Below are 22411 nucleotides of genomic sequence, written 5' to 3' on the forward strand. Positions count from 1 at the left end.
AGTGTCCCTCCGAGGTCCCAGCTACACACGGTAACCCAACTCGGCCCTCAACTGTCAACACACACTGCTGTCCAATTGACATTTCTGCAATGTTCTTTCGTCCAAGTAGTATCGACTGGCACGCACTGCTGATGATGGGCCTGGATCAGTGTGTGGTAGAGGTACCATAGCGATCGTGAGCTTTTAAAATGCACGCGAAAGCTCTCCAATATGCAGTGGCACTCTGCAGCATGACGTTTGTTTAAATAAAGATGCAGTTGTTCCCATCCCGTTCTTCCTACATAGCACAGTGAGCTGGCAACTGGGATTGCTTAAGCATACCGTTAGAGGGCTAAACCTAAGGTATATCAGCTACAGACGTACCGTGAAAATTGTTTAAACTGTGACATCAGAGGAGTGGGGGATTAATTTTAACACGCAGGCTACACTTTTTTCGCAAGTGAACTGTAATGTTAGAGAGAAACAGTTGATTTTGATTTTTTTTATTTCCCGTCATATTAAATTTAAGTTTATAGATATTTATAGGACTTACGAACCACACACCTTGACGTTGGTGGGGAGGCTTGCGGGCTCAGTGATACAGATGGCCGTACCGTAGGTGCGACCACGACGGACTGGTATCTGTTGAGAGGCCAGACAAACGTGTGGTTCCTGAAGAGCGGCAGAATCTTTTTCAGAAGTTTCAGGGGCATCAGTCGGGATGATTGACCGATCTGGTCTTGTAACATCAACCAAACCGACTGGTACTGAGAATGGCTGAAAGCAAAGAGTAACTACAGCCGTAGTTTTTCCCGGCGGCTTGCAGATCTACTGCATGGTTTAATGGTGATGGCATGCTCCTGAGTAAAATATTCTGGAACTAAAAAACCCCTAGTCGGACCTCTGTGCGGCGATTATTCAGGAGGATGTCGTTATCAGGAGAAACAGAACTAGCATTCTACGTATTGGAGCGTGGAAGGTCAGATCCCTCAATCGGACAGGTAAGTTAGAAAATTTAAAGAGGTAAATGGATAGTATCAGGCTGGATATAATTATAATTATTGAAGTTCGGTGGTAGGAGGAACAGGACTTCTGGTAAGGTGAGTGATGATGATGAGGTCCCATACACCGAGGAGCGTGGGGGACGATGCGGGTTCAAATGGTTCAAATGGCTCTGAGCACTATGGGACTTAACATCTATGGTCATCAGTCCCCTAGAACTTAGAACTACTTAAACCTAACTAACCTAAGGACATCACACAACACCCAGTCATCACGAGGCAGAGAAAATCCCTGACCCCGCCGGAAATCGAACCCGGGAACCCGGGCGTGGGAAGCGAGAACTCTACCGCACGATCACGAGCTGCGGACGACGATGCGGGAGACCTGCATCACCGTACTAGGCAAGGTCCTAGTGTAGGTGGTTTGCCATTGCCTTCCTCCGACCGTAATGTGGATGAATAATGATGATGCGGACGACACCACAACACCCAGTCATCTCGAGTCAGGAAAAATCCCTGTCCTCGCCGGGAATCGATCCCGGGACCCTGTGCGCGGGAAGCGAGAACGCTACTGCAAGACCACGAGCTGCGGACGGTAAGATGAGTACAGTGTTATAAATACAAAATCAAATAGGGGCAACGTAGGAGTAGGTTTAATAAAGAATTAAAATAATAGGAATGAGGGTAAGTTGTTATGAGCAGCATAGTTCATGTATTTTGTAGCCAAGGTAGACACGAAGCCCACACCCACCGCAGTAGGACGAGTTTATATGCCAGATAATGGAGACATTCATGAAATGTATGATGAGGTAAAAGAAATTATTCAGATAGTTAAGGAAGACGAAAATTTAATAGTTATGGAGAACTGGAATTCGATAATAGGAAAAAAAGAGAAGAAGAAGGTGGAGGAAAGGAGTGAAACAGGAAGCCGCCTGATAAACTTTTGCACAGAGAATAATTTAATCATGGCTAACACTTGGTTTAAGAATCATAAAAGAAGGTTATATACGTGGAAAAGAGCTGGAGACATCGGAAGGTTTCACATTGATTATATAATGATGAGACACAGGTTTCGGAACCAGACTTCAAACTGTAAGACATTTCCAAGGGCAGATGTGGTCTCTGGCCGCAATTTATTGGTTATAAACTGCTGGTTAAAATTGAAGAAACTCCAAAAAGTTAGGAATTTTAGGAGATGGGACTCGGATAAATCGAAAAACCAGAGACTGTAGAGTTTCAGAGGGAGCATTAGGGAGCAATTCACAATAACAGTAGAAGGAAATACCGTAAAAGAAGAATGGGTAGCTTCGAGAGATGAAATAGTGAAGGCAACAAAGGATCAAGTAGCTAAAAAAACGACGGCTACTAGAAATCCTTGGGTATCACAAAAGGTACCGGATTTAATTGATGAACAGGAGAAAATATAAAAATGCAATAAATCAAGTAGGCGAAAGGGGATACAAACATCTAAAAAAATGCGACTGACAGGAAGTGCAAAATGGCTAAGCAGGAATGACTGTAGGACAAATGCAAGGATTTAAAAGTATATATCACTAGGGGAAAGATAAATGCCAGATACAGGAAAATTAAAGAGATCTTTGGAGAGATGGAAAACCGGTCCTAAGCAAAGAAGGGAGAGCAGAAAGGTGAAAGGAGTATATAGAGGGTCCACATAATGGATATGTACTTGAGGGACATTATGGTAATGGAAGATGAGATGAGACATATGATACTGCTTGCAGTATTTGACAGAGCACTGAAAGACCTAAATCGAAACAAGGCCCCGAGAGTAGACAACATTCCGTTAGAACTACTGATAGCCTTGGGAGAGCCAACCATGACATAACTCTTCCATTTGGTGAGCAAGATGTATGAGATAGGCTAAATACCCTCAGACTTCAAGAAGAATATAATAGACCCAAGTCCAAAAAATGTAGGTGCTGGCACCTGTGAATATTACCGAAGTATCAGTTTAATAAGTCACTGTTTCAAAATTCTAACACGAATTCTGTACAGAAAAATGGAAAAGCCGGAAAGATACACCTACGTTTATAACATTTGTAGACTCAGAGAAAGCTTCTGACAATGTAGACTTGAATACTCTCCTTTAAATTCTAATGGTGGCACGGGTAAAATGTAGGGAGCGAGAAGCTATTTAAAGTTTGTACAGAATTTAATGGCATTTATAAGAGTCAAGTGGCGTGAAAGGGAAGCAGTGGTTGAGAAGGGAGTGAGACAGGGTTGTAGCCTGTCCTTCACGTTGTTCATTCTGTACCTTGAGCAAGCAATAAAGGAAAACAAAGAAAAATTTGCAGTCGGAACTGAAGTCTAGGAAGAAGAAATAAAAACTTAGAGATTTTCCAATGAAATTGTAATTCTGCCAGAGACAACAAAGGACTTGGAAGAGCAGTTGAACGGTATTGGCAGTATCTTGAAAGGAGGATATAATATGAACATCAACAAAAGCAAAACGAGGATAAATGAATGTAGTCGAATTAAATGAGGTGATGCTGATGGGATTAGTTTATGAAATGAGACAGTTAAAGGTAGTAGACGTGTTTTGCTACTTGGGCAGCAAAATAACTGATGATAGTCGAAGTAGAGGGGGTATAAAATGTAGATTGGCAATGGCAAGAAAAGCGTTTCTGAAGAAGAGAAATTTGTTAACATTGAGTATAGTTTTAACTGTCAGGAAGTCTTTTGTTAAACAGGCTGTATGGAGTGTAGCCATACGTGGAAGTGAAACATGGACAATAAACAGTTTAAACCATAATGGAGTAGAAGCTTTTGAAATGTGGTGCTGGAGAAGAACGCTGAAGATCAGAGGGGTTGATCACATAACTAATGAGGAAGTACTGAACAGAACTGGTGAGAAAATAAGTTTGTGGGACAGCCTAACTAGAAGAAGGAACTATTTGGTAGGACACGTTCTGAGACATCAAGGGATCACCAATGTAGTACTGGAGGGAAGTGTGGCAGGTAAAAATCGTAGAGAGTGACCAAGAGATCAATACAGTAAGCAGGTGTAGAATGACTTAGATTTTACTAGTTACTCAGAAAGGAAGAGGCTTGCACAGGATAGATCTGAATCAAACCAGTCTTCGGATTGAAGGCCACAACAACAACAGCAAATGGCTTACGACTGGATTCTATTCTTATCACAAGAAACCTGGCAACCATGCAGGCTGCGACACTAAATTGGGAAATTTGACAACAATGCAGATTGCGCCATTATCCCCCTGGTCCGCCACCTTGGATTCTTGTGTCATAGGGCTGTGCAATACACCCTGGTCTGACATCTTTGATCTCTTTCTTGGATTCTGACATCACAGGACTGGCCAAGAGAAGTCTATTGATATCAAACATAGACCTTAATTTGAGGAAGAAATTTCTGAGAGTGTATATTTGGAGCAAAATGTTAAGTTTTAGGAAGTCTGATAAGTCTGAATAGGGAAGTTCTCTGCAGAATCAGCAAAGAAAGGCATACAAGGTAAACACTGACAGAAGAAGTGAGAGGAAGACAAGGCATTTCTCAAGGCATTGGGAAACTAAGTCCATGGCACTAAAGGGAGCTGTTGAGGATAAAAGCTGTAGGGGATGACAGAGAACAGAATACATCCAAAAAATAACTGAGGATGTAGGGTGCAAGCATCTTGGATTCTGACATCATAGGTGTGTGGCAGTATCGCCAGATCAACCATATTGGACTCTGACATCAGAGATCTGTACTAGTAATCCCTGCTTTGCCATCTTAGATTTTAGACCAACAGAACAATGCTCGATTTTGAAGTTTTGAACTCCCCACAAATTCACACATGACAAAAGCAGCTATCTTCCTCAGTGATGTCATATGAGTGGAGGGAAACTGTGGCAATTTTCAGTTTACCAATAATGTTTGAACATCCCTCCATTTTATATGTAGGGAAATTGGCCTACATTAGGGGAAGGAGGAGGGAGATAAACGTGGCAACAGTGTAATATCAACGATGATGCCATAGAGGAAGAGTGAGGAGGGCGGAGGAATATCTAGCAGACTGTGCCAAAATTGGTGCAGCTATGCTACTGAAAGAATAGGGGTTGAACAAAAATATAGAAACAGAACAAGAAATGCACAATTGAAACAAATATAGATGCTAGCGAAGCCTATTGGATGCACGATTGTATTTGATCACGAACGGCCCTGAGCAATTTGCAATATGTTGCAAGTGTCAGCTGTTGTCAGAAGAGTATTCTGTACCATTGTGAGCGAATTATGTCGGAGCTAAGTGAATTCTAACGTGGGCAAATTGCTGATTCTGGTACAGCTGGTGCTTCTGCAACCAAGGGCGTCGAAGTGTCTGGTGCTTCATGAGAAACAAATCGAAGTTTTATACCGCATACAGGGAAAGCGAAAAAACCAACACCCGTAAGTCACACGTTGACGGAAGAGTGTGTTGAGTGACCGTGACACACGTTCATTGAAGAGAACTGTGACGAAAAGTAAGAGGACGAAAGCTGAAAAAGTCACTGCAGAACTGACTGTCGCACTCGCGAGCCCTATCAGCACCAAAACAACACGAGAGGAAATCCAAAAGCAGGGAATTTCAGGGCTAACTGGAATTCCAAAACCACTCTTCAGTTATGCAAATGGCCGTAACGGCAAACGTGGTAACGAAGCCATAAAACGTGGAATATTAACCAATATAAGAAAGTCATTTCGTCGGATGAGTCTTGTTTCATGCTGTTCCCAACTTCTGGCCGAATGTACGTCCCAAGAGAGAAACATGGCGGAAGTTCGGTGAAGATTTAGGCAGCCATATCGTGGTATTCCATCCACCTCATGGTTACTCTGGAAGACTGGAATACCGCCAAGGATTACGGAACCATGTTGGCCGATCAGGTCTATGCCGTGTTACAATGTTTGTTACCCAATAGTGATGCTGTGTTTCAAGACGACAGGATCCATTTTCACGCCCGCTCGCAACGTCCAGGGCTGGTTTTTTGAGCACGAGAATGAACTGTCACAGCTGCCCTGGCCAGTCACCAGATATCAGTATTTCTGAGCCTCTGTGAGCAGCTTTAGAGGGAATGGTGCGTGATAGCTATCCACCTCCAGCACCTTTACCTGGTCTTGCCGTAGGACGAATGATATAAGATTTCCTTGAAATCCTTACGGGGACTGTATTTATTCCTTCCGAGAAGTCTGGAAGCTGTTTTGGACGCCAACGAGTTTTCTAACCACATTAGGCGTAGTAATGTGTTGTGTTTTTGGCGTCTCCACATTTTTGTCCAACCCTGTAATTGTCAAAAACGGGTCATAAACCCTAACTAGGTGCTTTTATAGACCCTGTGCCTCAGAAACAGCAGTGGCAAAACATTTCATGGAAACCCTGGGAATGGTTGCGTGTAAATGTTATAGAGTTAGGAGACTTCAAATTACAAGCCAGGGCTCGGGAGACACAAGTGGTTGGAGCACGTTGTAGGGATAGGAGTAGTGTGAAGTTGTTCTAAATGCTTTATCCGAAAGTAAATTTGAGTAGTTAATCAGAGAACCGACTCGACAGCTCGACAGGGTAACATCTTAGACCTAGTTACAAATAGGCCCGGAGTTTTCGACTTAGTTAACATAGTAGAGGGAATCAGTGATCATGAGGCCGTTATAGCATCACAGAACACAGCTGTAAATAGGGATATAAATAAAGGTAGAAGGTTAGCAGGTGTGAAACGAAACGTATTTCAACTTACCTGAGTAGTCAGCAAGTAACATTCACACCTGAGTCCGAACATATCGAATATAAATGGATCATATTCAAGAAACACTAGAACGATTCGAGCTTACTTACGGACGTAGCAACTATCGTCCCCCGCCCCCTCTCCCCATCATTTACGACTGGAATGGGAAAGGGGAAAAGCGACTGTAGCATATATAAAGTACCGTAAGCCACACATCATGATGTGAACTGCGAAGTATGGATGTAGACGCAGATCTGAACTGTGTTCAGCAGTTTGTAGCAGCAGAGCCACCAATCGGATTTAAAGCGATGGAGTGCAGATTGGATAACTGATAGTAAATCTATACTATTATCTTACTGTAACGTTTATTATTCAAACCGTAAAGTTGCTTCAGAATGTCTGAATTCTTTTTTTAAGTATGTCATTGTCGATAATCAATGACCAGTTGATCACTTAGCTGAGAGAAAGATGCGTTCTCGGTGGAGTCCGTACACTCTGACAGAAGCTCAAAAACAGATTTTATCAATTACTGTAAGCAAATACTTACAAAATTCGAGCGAAGACATCCAGTATTTGTAAACAACACTGTAACATGAGATTAATCTTGCATATTAGAGCCTAAAAGCGAGCATCAATCAGCTCTTTGTTAAAAGTTAATCCAAACCCAACAAAAATGATTCGTTCGCGAAGCGTTTCCGAGAAAATGATCTATTGCTTCTTCATTTACACTGTACATGCGGCGACCAATGTTCTACATCAACTTTTATTAATGTTTTTGATAACCGGAATCCTTTTTAATGTTTATATTTACCGTGGAATGTCTGGTTTCTTTCTGTAGGATGTTTATCTGTAAACTGATTATTTGTAACAAAAGTAATAATTATTTAAAATTATATATACCTGCTTCAACAAGCAATTTCAAAAACTGTATGAAATTAAAAATTCTAAAAGAAACTTAATTTCAAACTAACATAATGAAACAGAAATTATAATTTTAAATTTTAATGAAGTCAGGAGTACTGTTTCTTATCTACACAGATATATTTAATTTAAGGCTTTATGGGTGAAAGTTGAATTACAGTAACGGGTTCGGTGTCGAGTCTGTTGCGATATTGATTTTTTATGAACACATAAGTTGAAAACCCTGTCTCGTACATATATACGAGGGTTGTAACTTAAATAGTGGCAACTATTTATTCACAACCGATACAAAAGAGATACATGTTTGCACCTGTTACTGTCATTCAGAGTAGTCACCAGCGTTGTGTAGAACCCGTTGCCAGCGAAGTGGCAGGCGTAGGACACCGTTAGCAGACCCTGTTCCGTTGATGGTGCGAATGGAGCGGTCTTCTGCCTGTCGAATCTCTGGAACACTTCTGAAGCAAATGACACGAAGTGGTTCCTTCATCTTTAGAATCAAATCAAAGTCCCAAGAAATTAAGTCTGGGGAGTATGGTGCATGGTACAGTACTTGCCAGTCCCATCGACCGAACAGAGCAGCCACAGCTTGCGCTATATGCGCCCGCGCGTTGTGCAAAATGATGGGTGGGTTGCGCAGAAAGTGTCGCCCCTTCTTTCGCAAAGCTGGTCGCAGGTGATACTACAAAAACGAACAGTAATATGACTTAAGTCCTTGTGACTTTGATTTGATTCTGAAGATGAAGGAACCACTTTGTGGCATTCGCTTCAGAACTGTTCCTGAGATTCGACAGGCATTAGACCGCTCCATTCGCACCATCAACAGAACAAGCTCTGCTAACGGTGTGCTACGCCTTCCACATCGCTTGCAACGGGGTCTATACAACGCTGGTGACTACTGTGAAGGACAGTAACAGGTGCGAACATGTAACTGTTTTGCATCGGTTATGAATAAATAGGCCGGTCGGAGTGGCCGAGCGGTTCTAGGCGCTACAGTCTGGACCGCGCGACTGCTAGGGTCGCAGGTTCGAATCCTGCCTCGGGCATGGATGTGTGTGATGTCCTTAGGTTAGTTAGGTTTAAGTAGTTCTAAGTTCTAGGGGACTAATGGCCTCAGAAGTTAAGTCCCATAGTGCTCAGAGCCATTTGAACCATTTTGAATAAATAGTTGCTACTATTTAAGTCCCAACTCTCGTATATAGTTACGAACGCTAAAAGTAACGGCTTTTTGTGACAATTGAGTATATTCATGATTTAAACTGCATTATGCCGGCCGCGGTGGCCGTGCGGTTCTAGGCGCTCCAGTCCGGAGCCGCGCTGCTGCTACGGTCGCAGGTTCGAATCCTGCCTCGGGCATGGGTGTGTGTGATGTTCTTAGGTTAGTTAGGTTTAAGTAGTTCTAAGTTCTAGGGGACTGATAACCGCAGCAGTTGAGTAACATAGTGCTTAGAGCCATTTTTAAACTGCACTATATTTCCACTAATAGCATTAACTGAAAGTTTTTCTTCCAACTATGGATTAGATTTCACTTCAAGAAAAGTTTCTTGTTATTCTGCTGGTACGGGCAATATTATGCCGTCCCCCTCCCCTCCCAATACCACAACACCTGGACCGCTAAAACGATCATGTATTATGTTCGGCAGTGTTCCTGGGTGCATTACGAGTTCCCACATCTCGCCATATAAAAGCACGTAATGATCTCAGGAATATTGTCTATCGTTTTGCTGGTCCAGGTATTACGGTGCAGGGATGCACAATGTTCCATCGACGGATTGATCTCCAAATCTTTGAACATGATGTAATCTCTGGTCATCTGTTTGTGACACCGTACTCGTTCCTCGTGTGCATCTTTTCAGTGATGCATTCAGCCCTGACTTCTTTTTCATGGATGAAAATGCGCGTGTACACCGAACTGCACGCGTGGAGGAGCTCTTGGAACGAGAGGATATTCGGCGAATGTATTGGTCTGCCCGTTCCCCCGACTTAAATCCCATCGAGCACATATGGGATGCGTTGGGGAGACGTACTGCAGCACGTCCACGTGCATCAGCCACCATCCACCTGTCGTCAGCCGCTCTGGTGGAGGAATGCAACGCCCTACCACAACAACTCTTTGCCAGCCTCTTGGCCAGCACGGGAGCACGTAGCAGAGTAGCACTGCCGTCCGTGGTGGCCACGCACTTTATTAAGATTGTATGATTATATGATAGCGGAACAAACACTGGTAGCAGTTACTTCTCTAAAATATCTGGGAGTATGCGTGTGGAACCATTTGAAGTGTAATGATCATATAAAATTAATTGTTGGTACGGCGGGTGCCAGGTTGAGATTCATTGGGAGAGTCCTTAGAAAATGTAGTCCATCAACAAAGGAGGTGGCTTACAAAACGCTCGTTCGACCTATACTTGAGTATTGCTCATCAGTGTGGGATCCGTACTAGGTCGGGTTGACAGAGGAGATAGAGAAGATCCAAAGAAGAGCGGCGCGTTTCGTCACAGGGTTATTTGGTAAGCGTGATAGCGTTACGGGGATGTTTAGCAAACTCAAGTGGGAGACTCTGCAAGAGAGGCGCTCTGCATCGCGGTGTAGCTTGCTGTCCAGGTTTCGGGAGGGTGCGTTTCTGGGTGAGGTATCGAATATATTGCTTCCCCCTACTTATACCTCCCGAGGAGATCACGAATGTAAAATTAGAGAGATTCGAGCGCGCACGGAGGCTTTCCGGCAGTCGTTCTTCCCGCGAACCATACGTGACTGGAGCAGGAAAGGAAGGTAATGACAGTGGCACGTAAAGCGCCCTCCGCCACACATCGTTGGGAGTCTTGCGGAGTATAAATGTAGATGTAGATGTAGAAGATCCGTGTTCTGCCTCTTGTAACGTTCAGGGGACAGTCATATATTGCCACGACTTCAGTGTACGTAATTATTGTCTTTGAATAAAAATGTCAGTTCCTTTCGTCTTATGGCCTGTTTCTTTCAGTTACCTTCTGCGCTATATTGATGCAGTTTTTTCTATGTTTGGTCCAATTTTCATCGAGCTACGTTAGTGGGTCGTGACACATCATACGAAAGTTACTTTCCTCCTTTAAGTTTTGCACACCATTGTAGATGACGCTCATAAAGCATAATGTGGCGCAGTTTTCTGGCGAGAGACGACGGAGCGATCGGGCTGAAGCGGATGTAAGTGCCCCGTGGGACGGGCGACGCTGGTTGTTCTAATGCGCTGCTAGCACTGTCATGTCTTATGCAGTCGTTCCCTCGTTGTTGTGTTTGCCGCCTGCAAAGTTTCATCTGATCTTTGAAAAAATAGCCTTATTCGCTGTCGGTGTCGCTTTCGCACCGATTATCCAAACTGGTAGGTGGGGGCGATAGTTAGTTGTTGTACTATTTCTTAAATGTAGTAGAGGTGCTAATGTTTATTATTTTTTAAAAGTTGGTTACCTGAATGTTATGAAAAAACGCACTAAGTTTTGTGGAAAGCTTAAATGATCACGCAAGTGCAGGGTACCACCGATGGTGCAGAAGAACAGTTAACGTCGAATGATGTACAATAATTTGTCTGCCTCCACTCATCAATGAAACCAGGAAAAGCGACCGAAAAAGTCACAGCATTTTTCATAACAACGTTATCTGTCACACAGAACATCAAATAATCGATAGATGATGGAGAAAAAAGACAGACAATTTAACCCATACTTGTTCATTTTTCCGTAGTTGAGAGAGTTAGCATATGGAAGAACGACTAATAGCGTTGGCCTCACTGAGTTGCCAAAAAGCGGGTACCGGTTTGGAACGGGTTTCCACTGGTCGTGGAGGCACAACTGCCTCTTGCTGTCCGCCCAGCAGAACCCGTTTCCAAATTCGGTCGACTGTTACCAGACACTTGTTTTCCAGCATGTTCGTTCTAAACTCGTTGACGTGTACCCAGAACAGGTCTGAGGATATCCTTTTGCGATCATGCTTCAATTTGTGAGATCTTCCAATACGAGTAGGAACTTAAATTATAGTGGACATCAACTGATAATTTCTGTCGGGATTTCATTCACTTTATCTGATGGGTAGCTGCTACCCCCGACAGTATAACATGGAAATATTTATATTCCAAGTAGTGGCGATTAGGTCAATGTTTTCATAAATTCATGACTACCATATTTTCGAATTCAAGAAAGATATCCTGATGGTATCATGTAGTTCAGCAGTGAACTCCCAGGTCAGCTGCTTTTGATTCTAATGCTTTTGTGAGTAATGTTTTCTGAATATGATATCTAGTTTGACATCTTCCTTAATGCCAATGAGAAAAGTTGTGCAATAGAAAAGGGAAATAGGAACAGACAAAGAAGTTAGTTTGGCTACAAGTATCAATTGTACTATATTGATCAGTAGCTCAACGATAACTCAAAGGAGAAATATGTTCATTTAACAGACTAGACTTCGGGAAGGAGTTCGATACAGTTCCACCCTGCCGTCTAATGAAAAAAGAAAACGTACGGAATATCAGACCAACGAGTCATTGGACTGAAGAGTTTTTAGGAAACAGAACATAATATGTCGTTCGCGACGGAAAGAAATCTTCAGACGTAAAAGTAACTTGGGGTGTACTCCAGGAGAGTGTCATAGGACCATTACTTCTCACAGTATATATAAATGACATAGTAAATGACATCGGCAGTCGCATGAAGCTTTTCGCGGATGATGCTGTTGCTAATAGAGAAGTCGCAACGCTAGAAAATTGTAGAGGAATGCAAAAACACCTGCAGAGTATCAACGCTTGGTGCAGGGAGTGGCAAATGACGTTAAACATTAACAAATGTAACGTATTGCGAATGTGAAACACAAACGTCTTTTATTCCATGATTGCACGGTTGCAGAACGATCACTGGAAGCAGTTACTTCCACAAAACATCTAGGACTGTGCGTATGGAGCAATTTAAAGTGGAACGAGCACATAAAATGAATTACTGGTAAGGTAGTTGCCAAACTGAGAATCATTTTAAGACTCGTCAGAAAACGCAGTCCATCGAAAAAGGTACATTCGTTCGACCAATATTTGAATATTGCTCGGTAGTATGGGAGCCATACCAAAAAGATTGATACAGTAAGGAGAGATGATCCAAAGACGAGCAGCACGCTTCGTTACTGACTCATTTAGTAAGCTCTAAAGTGTCATGGAGATTCTCAGCCAAATCCAGTGACATGCGCTGCAAGAGAGACGTTCTGCATCACGCTGCGGTTTACTGTTCAAGATCGAGAGCTTACGTCCCTAGAAGAATCAGCCAGTATATTGCTTCCTCTTAAGTATATCCTGTGAAAAGACCATGAAGATAAAATTAGAGAGATTCGAGCCCAAATGAAGGCTTAGCAGCAGTCGTTCTTCCCGCCAACCAACCGTGACTGGAACAGAAAAAGTGCGAAGGAACGCCGGTATACAAAGTTCCACCCACCTCACACCATAACGTGGCTTGCGGAGTATAGATGTAGATGTAAGTATCCTATTAAGAGCGTTCCTAAGTTGGAACATACATATTCGAAATTTATTTAAGTACTTATAGTAGAACAGAGAAGTTCATGCGCGAGATAACAGTGACGACACTTCCAACACGTTTATGTGAAGAAACTTACGGTCCTAAATGACACCCCACAGCTCTGCTTGATTGTCCACTGGTTAGCCAGAGCGATTCTGATACGTGATCAGAACGGCCACACCCTTTTAACTCGCCCAGACATATTTTTATGAAGTTACATCGAAGCGTATTTTCTACGCCAGTACAATAGTCAGCTGACAGGATTCGACTGTACAAATACACTGATCAGCCAGAAAATTATGACCACCTACCTAATAGCCGGTATGTCCAACTCTGGCTCGTATAACAGCGGTGACGCGTCTTGGCATGGAAGGAATGAGGTCTTGGTCGGTCGCTGGAGTTAGTTGGCACCACATCTGCACACACAAGTCACCTTATTCCCGTAAACTCGCGGGGGGAGGGAGAGGGCGGGGGGGGGGGGGGGGCGATGAGCTCTGACGCCACGTTCAGTCACATCCCAGATGTGTTCGATTGGTGGGTCCAGATCTGGTGTGTTGGCGGGCCAGCACATCAATTGGAACTCTCAATTGTTTTAGTTGAGCAACTCCATCACACTTCTGGCCTTGTGATATGGCGCATTATCTTGTTGAAAAATGCCATTGCGATTGGAAAACATGATCGTCACGAAGGGGGAGTATATGGTCTGCAACCAATGTACGATACTCCTTGGCTGTCTTGGTGCCTTGCAAGAGCTCCACTGGACTAATGGGTGCCCACACGAATGTTCTCCAGAGCATAGTGGAGCCGCCGTCAGCTTGTCTCCGTCCCGCAGTACAGGTGTCAAGGGGCTGTTCCCCTAGAAGGCGACGTATTCGGGCCCTCCCTTAGGCATGATGAAGAGATATCGGGAGTCATCAGACCATGCAACGCTCTGCACTGCACCAACGTCCAGTGCCGATGGTCACGTGCCCATTTCAGTCGCCGTTGCCAATGTCACGATGTTAACATTGGCACATGCCTGGGTCGTCGGCTGTGGAGGCCCATCATTAGGAGTGTTCTGTGTAATGTGTGTTCAGACACAGTTGCACTCTGCCCACCATTAAAGCCGGATGTTAGTTCCGTCACATTTCGCCGCCTGTCCTGTCTTACCAATCTGCCCAGCCTATGACACCCCACATCTGTGACGAGGGGTAGGCGCCCAATCCCACTACGTCTGGATGTGGTTTCACCGTGGTTTCGCCACTTGTTAAAGATACTCGTCACAGCACTCTTCGAACATCCGACAAGTCGTGCAGTTTCCTAAATGCTCGTGCCGAGCCTCCGGACCATCACAATCTGCCCTCGGTTAAACTCCGGTAGATCACGCGCCTTTCCCATTCTGCACACAGACAGCACGCTCACTGGTACCACACGCGCCGTGCGCTTGGCTGACACTGCTTTCGCCAGGATGAATTTATATCTATAATAGGTTGGCGGTCACAATGTTCTGGCTGATCAGTGTATTTGCCGCTTCTGAATAAATTCACTTTCTGTTTCAGTATAAGTTATCGCTCGAAAATTATACAGTGATTTACACTGTGTAAATACTACGTTGGTAAACAGCCTTCACCAGGAGCAGAGTGCCGCGAGCCGGAGCGGTAGAAACCAGGGCGGCAAGCCGTTCACAGCGCTCCTAGTTCTGTACCTCCGATATGTGATCCAGCCAGGCTCGACCAGAGGAAAGTGCGTGTTATAGGGTAGCACTAAGACTCCGTGCAAAGGGAAACAGGACTTTTGCTTACATAAGAGACACATTTACGAACTGTGTGTCATTAGATTCGTGATTTGGCTCAGAAATATCAGTAACATAATTCATGTGTGTATTTCATATTTAACAGGGATTGTTTTTTTTTAGTATCCGATGTGCCCATGAAGTGACTTACGTTGTTTATTTAAAAATTAGCTTTTACCCAAGTCATCACTACAGTTATACTATTTCATTGGGTTGTTTGTGGGAAGAGACTAGACAGCGAGGTCATCGGTCTCGTCGGATCAGGGAAGGACGGGGAAGGAAGTCGGCCGTGCCCTTTCAGAGGAACCATCCCGGCATTTGCCTGGAGCGAATTAGGGAAATCACGGAAAACCTAAATCAGGATGGCCGGACGCGGGATTGAACCGTCGTCCTCCAGAATGCGAGTCCAGTGTGCTAACCACTGCGCCACCTCGCTCGGTCCAGTTATACTATTTAAGGCTTATAAGAAGTAGTGAAGAAGTCGTAGCGATATGTCACGCCACTCTACGTCTATTTACGTCTCCTATCAACACAGCGCGCTCTTATCCATGTGCCGGCCCCGGAAGACCGACCGTAGCTTCGCTACTTCCGGTGTTTCGCTACTTCCGTCGATTAGCATATTTTTATTTGGTTTTCGTTTCTGATGCGCCCTCTGTCTTTCTGCATAACTTAAGAAAATACTCTTCGATTCTTCCACCAGAAGTCAACATTATTGCTTGAAGGTGATACGCAGAGGTTTCGTAGGCGTTGCTGACATCGGCTCAAAGGTTCATTTGAACACCGTAGTGCTTTATTTATGTAATTCTACTGGAGGTATTATGCGTTGTCTTCCGTCTGCCTTTTGACCTGACTTACACAGGAGGCCGTACAGTTTAAAGTGAACTGCGAACCAGGCTGCAGGTGGCATTTTTCGCTTTAAAAAATCGTTTCCTGATATGTAAGAAGCGATAAGTGACAGACAACCAGGTCATTAATTAATGCATTTTCTGAGAACTTCGATAATGTATTACAATAGTACCATTTGTTCGCACACATGAGAAATGGACGATTTCTTCATACTGACAGGGACAACGACGCTTCAGAAACGATACTCAAACGAACGCCATAATTAAGCAACGAGGACACTTGAAAGGTAAAACTGTTACCTCGAACCTGCAAAAAATATGATTTGGCCCAATATGAAAATTTATGTACCTGTAAAATTCATTTCATCGCTGTTTTTCGTCTAAGGCTCATCTATTCTTGGAGATTGTGCTGTTCATTAAATGGCGCAACACTGAACGTGAAGTATCACACCACAAGAATTGTTGAAATGATAATTAAATCAAGACACTAAGCTGTCGACAGGCGTTTATGTACATCAACGGGGACAGTTAAAAATGTCTGCCCCAACTGGGGCTCGAACCCAGGATCTCCTGCTTACGTGGCAGACGCTCGATAGTGCAACTGCAGGGATTTATCCCTTGCACGCTCCCAGTGAAACCCACATTCCCAACTTAATGTCCACACACTGCAGTCGTAGTGCCCCTGCCCATTACACTCATTACTGTAGCAGACAATCTTACCGAGTCCCGTAAGAGTTCGGGCAATGCGCGTGCATCCAGCACAGAAGAAGAAGGTCAGGTCCGAAAGAACAAATACTATCTTCATATAGTTAAAACTAACCGACCATTGAACCTCTTCTTCTGTGCTGGATGCACACGCATTGCCCGAACTCTTACGGGACTTGGTAAGATTGTCTGCTACAGTAATGAGTGTAATGCACAGGGGCACTACGACTGCAGTGTGTGGACATTAAGTTGGGAATGTGGGTTTCACTGGGAGCGTGCAAGGGATAAATCCCTGCAGTTGCACTATCGAGCGTCTGGGAATGTGGGCCTCACGGGGAGCGTGCAAGGGATAAATCCCTGCAGTCGCAATGTTTTCTGTGTCCTCGGTGGCTCAGATGGATAGAGCGTCTGCCATGTAAGCAGGAGATTCGGGTTCGAGTCCCGGTCGGCGCACAGATTTTCAACTGTCCCCGTTGATGTATATCAACGCCTGTCAACAGCTCAGGGTCTTGATTTGATTATTATTTCATTCTAAGAGAGCTGCATGGTCCGAAAGAACAGATACCATCTTCATACCAAGAATTCTTCATTCAGTACAGGAAACATAAAAAATATACACAAATTCTGCATGTCTGGCTGTAACCGATTCTAATGAAAATTACCGTTACTTAACAAGCAAGATATATTTAAAATGAATAAGTAATTCTGGAGGGGCAAATCTGTAGATAAAAAATGATCCTATTTCGGTATATATTATTCTTCCAAATTGGCCTGAGGCAAATTATTATTAACCTGGAAGCGATCTACATTTCTTGTTGCTGTTGTATTTCTAATACGTTCAACAGAGAGAGAACGTGGATAAATACAGCGAGCAGCTGCACAAGTGCTCGTTGTAATAATCTCATGGCAATTACAGACGTCATTTTACTCAATGATATCGTACAGATATTTTCTTTGCGGCTTCTGATATATGGCTGATCTAATGAGTTCTCCTCAGACAGATGAAAAAAGAGGGCCTGAGTTATATTTTGTGTTTTCGATAGTTTCAACGAACCTACTGTGATCCACCACAAACAGAGTAGTTTCTTCTTGACCATGGCAATATGGAAAACGCTCCATGTTTCGAGGAGATCTCGGCTTCCATAGCCAACTGATAGAGTTTGCGTGCAGGCTTTCTACAGGGAAGAGCCAAAGAAACTGATATAGGCATACGTATTCACATACAGAGACAACAGGCAGAATACGGCGCTGCTATCGGTAACGCCTATATAAGACAACAAGGGTCTGGCGCAGTTTTTAGATCTGTTACTGCTGCTACGATGGCAGATTACCGAGATTTAAGTGAGTTTTAAAGTGGTGGCGAAGGAGCGATGGAACACAGCATCTCCGAGGTAGAAATGAAGTGGGGATTTTCCCCTACTACCACTCCACAAGTGTATACGTGAATATCAGGAATACGGTAAAATATCAAATTTCCGACATCACTGCGGCCGGAAAAAGATCCTACGAGAACGGGACCAATGACGACTCAAGAGAACCGTTCAACGTGACAAAAATGCAACCCTGCCGCAAATTGCTGCAGATTTCAGTGCTGAGCCATCAACAAGTGTCAGCATGCAAACCATTCAACGAAACGTCATCAATATGGGCTTTGTGAGCTGAAGACCCACTCGTGTACCCTTGATGACTGCAAACACAACGCTTTACGCCTCGCCTGGGCCCGTCAACACCGACATTGGACTATTGATGACTGGAAACATGTTGCCTGGTCGGACGAGTCTCGTTTCTAATTGTATCGAACGGATGGACGTGTATGGGTATGGACACAAGCTCATGAATCCATGGACCCTGTATGTCAGCAAGGTACTGTTCAAGCTGGTGGAGGCTCTGTAATGGTGCGAGGCGTGTGCAGTTGGAGTGATATGGGAACCCTGATACGTCTTGATACGACTTTGACAGGTGACACGCATGTAAGCATCCTAGCTGGTCACCTGTACCCATTCATGTCGATTGCGCATTCCGACGGACTTAGGAAATTCCTGTAGGACATTGTGACACCCTGCACGTCCAGAATTGCTACAGAGTGGCCACCAAACTCCCCAGACATCAACATTATTGAGCATATCTAGGATGCCTTGCAACGTGCTGTTCAGAAGAGGTCTCCACCCCCTCGTACACTTACGGATTTACGGACAGCCCTGCAGGATTCATTGTGTCAGTTCCCTCCAGCATTTCTTCAGACATTAGTCGAGTCCATGTTACGTCGTGTTGCGGCACTTCTGCGAGCTCGCGTGGACCCTACACGATATTAGGCGCGTGTTAGTTTCTTTGGCTCTTCAGTGTATTAGAATACTCCATGACGCACTTAGTAGCCAATCGTCCATCTTTATCTTCTTTAATTTAACGTATACAATTTAAATATATTGATGAGCAGTCATATTAAAGGTAACTGGCACGTCGGAGAAACAGCGTTCTTAACTTTGGAGCAAGCGCTGCCCTGTCCCATTTAACTTCACAGACTGTATTTTCATGTGTATAGTAAGTACCGCATTGCATAAATATTGTAAATACTTACGCCTAATTTTCCGTATCATTAGTCTGATAGTATTGCTATACGTCAGCGCATTGAATTTTGTGATTAATATTTCGAAAATTCAACGATACATTATCAGAGGTACAAAAATGGTTCAAATGGTTCTGAGCACTATGGGACTTAAACATCTGAGGTCATCAGTCCCCTAGAACTTAGAACTACTTAAACCTAACTAACCTAAGGACATCACACACATCCATGCCCGAGGCAGGATTCGAACCTGCGACCGTAGCGGTCGCGCGCTTCCAGACTGAAGCGCCTAGAACCGCTCAGCCACACCGGCCGGCCTCAGAGGTACAACTGTGTGTGTAAGAAAGAGTTCTGTACAGCCCCGACAATATAACTAGGTCTTTCATTTGTTGGGTAGCATAAAACATCTTGCTTCTACATTTGTTTTCCTTTTTTTTAAAAAAAAATTGTAAACGGACGATTCGGTACGTGATGGAGATTAGTGTTTTGTGGCATACGAGAAAATGCGAAGCATGTGCTACCACTAAAAGATCGGTTATGCAGAACGAACTAGCAGTAAAACGTACTGCAGGAGAAGATTCCTTAAAATCCGTCGTGCTCAATAGCTTGTGTTGTAAACGTAATTGGAAGGCGTCTCCGCCTTCTCATCAGCACAGCAACCGATGCAAGCAACGATATGTTTCATAGTCAATACGATGACTTCACTTACTTTCATGAAAAACCAAACGAGTTCAATGTCAGTAGTTACTGTACTTGTCAAATAAACGTAATATATCATACCTATTGTTATTCCCGACGGAATTATTAAGTTTAATGAATGTCTTTCAGAGTGATACGCGTATTTCTTCAGTTGATTAATTTGCAGAAAATAACGTAGTAGCATAAAATAAACTGAGTTGCATTTTTCAACAGATCTGATAATATGCAATATGTGTAGCGTCTGCGATACATCATAAGATTTGTGTTTAGAAAATCTGCCAAGTGAATGTGATTATACCTATATTGAGCAGTGTAGTCACTTTCTTCTTGTCACGCTGATCATTTTCCAGTGAGCACAAGCCCAGAAAACCCACATGTGCTATCCATGCAGGTTCTCGGTCTAGGCTGTACAAGTGTAAGCCTCCTTCTTCTGGGCACTTCAAACACCCTGGTGGATTACACCGTTTGCCAGATCACCCTTCCAACACAGTCTCGATCATTCCGTCACAGACCGGGAACAGTATTTAAACACGCCATAATACATGACCAACCCCACTGGATCAGCCTGCTGTTTACAGTGTTCGTAATCAAATACCTGCTCGAAGTATCATAAACTTTTTTCTGTGTTCGTTGCCTCCATTCGTCTCCGCATTGAACAGGTTGGAACGCCTATGTTTCAAAGATATAAAAATGCAGACTAGCACCACCAAAGTGGGCAGTCTTGTCCAAAAGAAATTTCCTAGCACCAATCATCAGAGATAATTTGAGGACGATATTTCTGAGAAGGTGCATTTGGAGCACAACATGTATGGTAGCGAATCATGAAATGTGTGAAAACCATAAAAGAAGAGAACTGAAGCATCCGGGGCGTGGTGTCATAGAAGGAAGGTGGACTGACAGCATTAGGAATGAGGAGCCTATACACACAATCATTGAGGAAAGAAACACATGAAAAAGACTGGAAAGAAGAAGAGACAGGTTCATATGACGTGTTAACACATCAGGGAATAACTTCCAAATACTAAGAGCAGCTGTAAAGAGTAAAAATTGTAAGAGAAGAGTGGAAAACACCCAACAAATATGAGAGAACATAGGGTGCAAGTGATATTCTGTGACAGAGAGCTTGTTACAGGAGAGGAATTTGTGGCAGGGTGTGCTAAACCAGTCAAAAAAACTAATGAATAAGTAAACAAAATATGAAAACATAAATTTAAAGTACTGCTTGTAACCTGGTGATATGTAATACCACAAACAATGTTTTTAAATATCAGTTTTACCATATCAATAATTTTTAAGGTTGGGCTTCATCATACACATCTTTAAAAAATGCTGTAACATTTATTCTATCTAGTTTTAAATATATATACATTGCAGTCTTTACAAAAGTTCTTAAATACATTCAAGGTACAAATTTGTACAAAATAAGACTTTCAATAAAGTCACGAAAAAGTTCATAAATGAACAAGTTTTTACAGTACATCAGTTTATCATGGCACCACCAAATGAAGTTAATTTATCACATGTAGCTACCACTTTCAGCCCTAAAGATTTGGATGGATTATAATTTAGTTGTCAATGATCTTTGCCTTTTGCTTCTTAATAAAATCTTTTGCCAGTTTTTCTTGTCTGTTCTCCAAAGCTCTCAGAACTCTTGACTCTGAAAAAATAAATAAATATTCTTTGTAACAAGTTTCCAGAGTAATATACCAAATTTAGGAAGCAATAGATACTAGTATATAACTAGCTACAGGCATTGCAGAGCTAAATTTTCATAAGCTGGTTTTAAAGAAATGAATGAACCACATCAGAATCAATTGCACCGCTTATTAAAAACTTTACATAACATCTTTGCTGTAAAATTTTTATGCACACTGTCATACAATGTTTCATTCAACTAACATGTGTTCCTCGTAACTCCACAAAACAACTACAGTTTCTAATTTTAATTAGTGATCCATTTCATTTATTTAAATATCTGACATTTAAGGGGGAAAGCTATGACATTCCTGCCAGCAAGCAGCTACCACATAACTTTGCTCTACATATACACAGAGTAGCCATACAAAAGTTCCAATTCCTATCATTTTCTTGGAAGAATAATACCTGACTACACTGTTTATTTTTTCTTTTTTTTCCCTTTCTCTCAGAAATTGGTGGGATGGGAGGGGGGGGGGAGGGATTTAGATGAGATGCAGATACCTCCCCCCCCCCCAACCCCATCTGCGAGTATGGGTGCCCTGGCATCTACATCTTCTGCAAGCCACCATACAGTGTATGGCGAGGGTACCCTGTTCTACTGCTTATTATTTCCTTTCCTGTTCCACTTGCAAACAGAGTGAGGGAAAATTGACAATCTATATGGCTCCGTACAAACCCTAATTTCTCTTACATTATCTTCACAGTCTTTACAGGAAATGTGTGTTGGTGGCAGTAGAACTGTTCTGCAGTCAACTTCCGATACCAGTTTTCTAAATTTCCTCAACAGCGTCCCTTTTAAAGAACGTCACCTTCCCTCCAGGGATTCCCATTTGAGTCCCTGAAGCATCTCTGTTTAATACTTGAATGTTGTTTGCAAAGTTAGAAGCCTGCCTCTAATTTGCTTCAATTTCTTCCTTCAATCTGACCTGGTGTGAATCCAAACACTTGAACAGTACTCAATAACAGGTCACACTCGTGTCCCATATGTGGTCTTCTTTACA

At 43.1% G+C, this 22411-nt stretch overlaps 1 protein-coding gene across 5 annotated transcripts in view; it reads right to left on the reverse strand.

Annotated features, from left to right (window-relative positions):
• Positions 1-21049: 21049 nt before the first annotated feature.
• LOC126254922 (protein unc-13 homolog 4B) overlaps positions 21050-22411 on the reverse strand; it is a 273157-nt gene continuing 271795 nt past the window's right edge. For 3 of the 5 annotated variants that reach the window (XM_049955349.1, XM_049955352.1, XM_049955351.1), the window contains exon 23: positions 21050-21369. In XM_049955349.1, coding sequence (XP_049811306.1) covers positions 21278-21369 — 92 coding nt within the window. In that variant the 3' untranslated portion in view covers positions 21050-21277. The remainder of the gene's footprint in view (positions 21370-22411) is intronic. The other 2 variants (XM_049955353.1, XM_049955354.1) reach the window with 2 other exon arrangements.

The sequence above is a fragment of the Schistocerca nitens genome, chromosome 1 (genome assembly GCF_023898315.1).
Source record: "Schistocerca nitens isolate TAMUIC-IGC-003100 chromosome 1, iqSchNite1.1, whole genome shotgun sequence".
Classification (NCBI taxonomy): Eukaryota; Metazoa; Arthropoda; class Insecta; order Orthoptera; family Acrididae; genus Schistocerca; species Schistocerca nitens.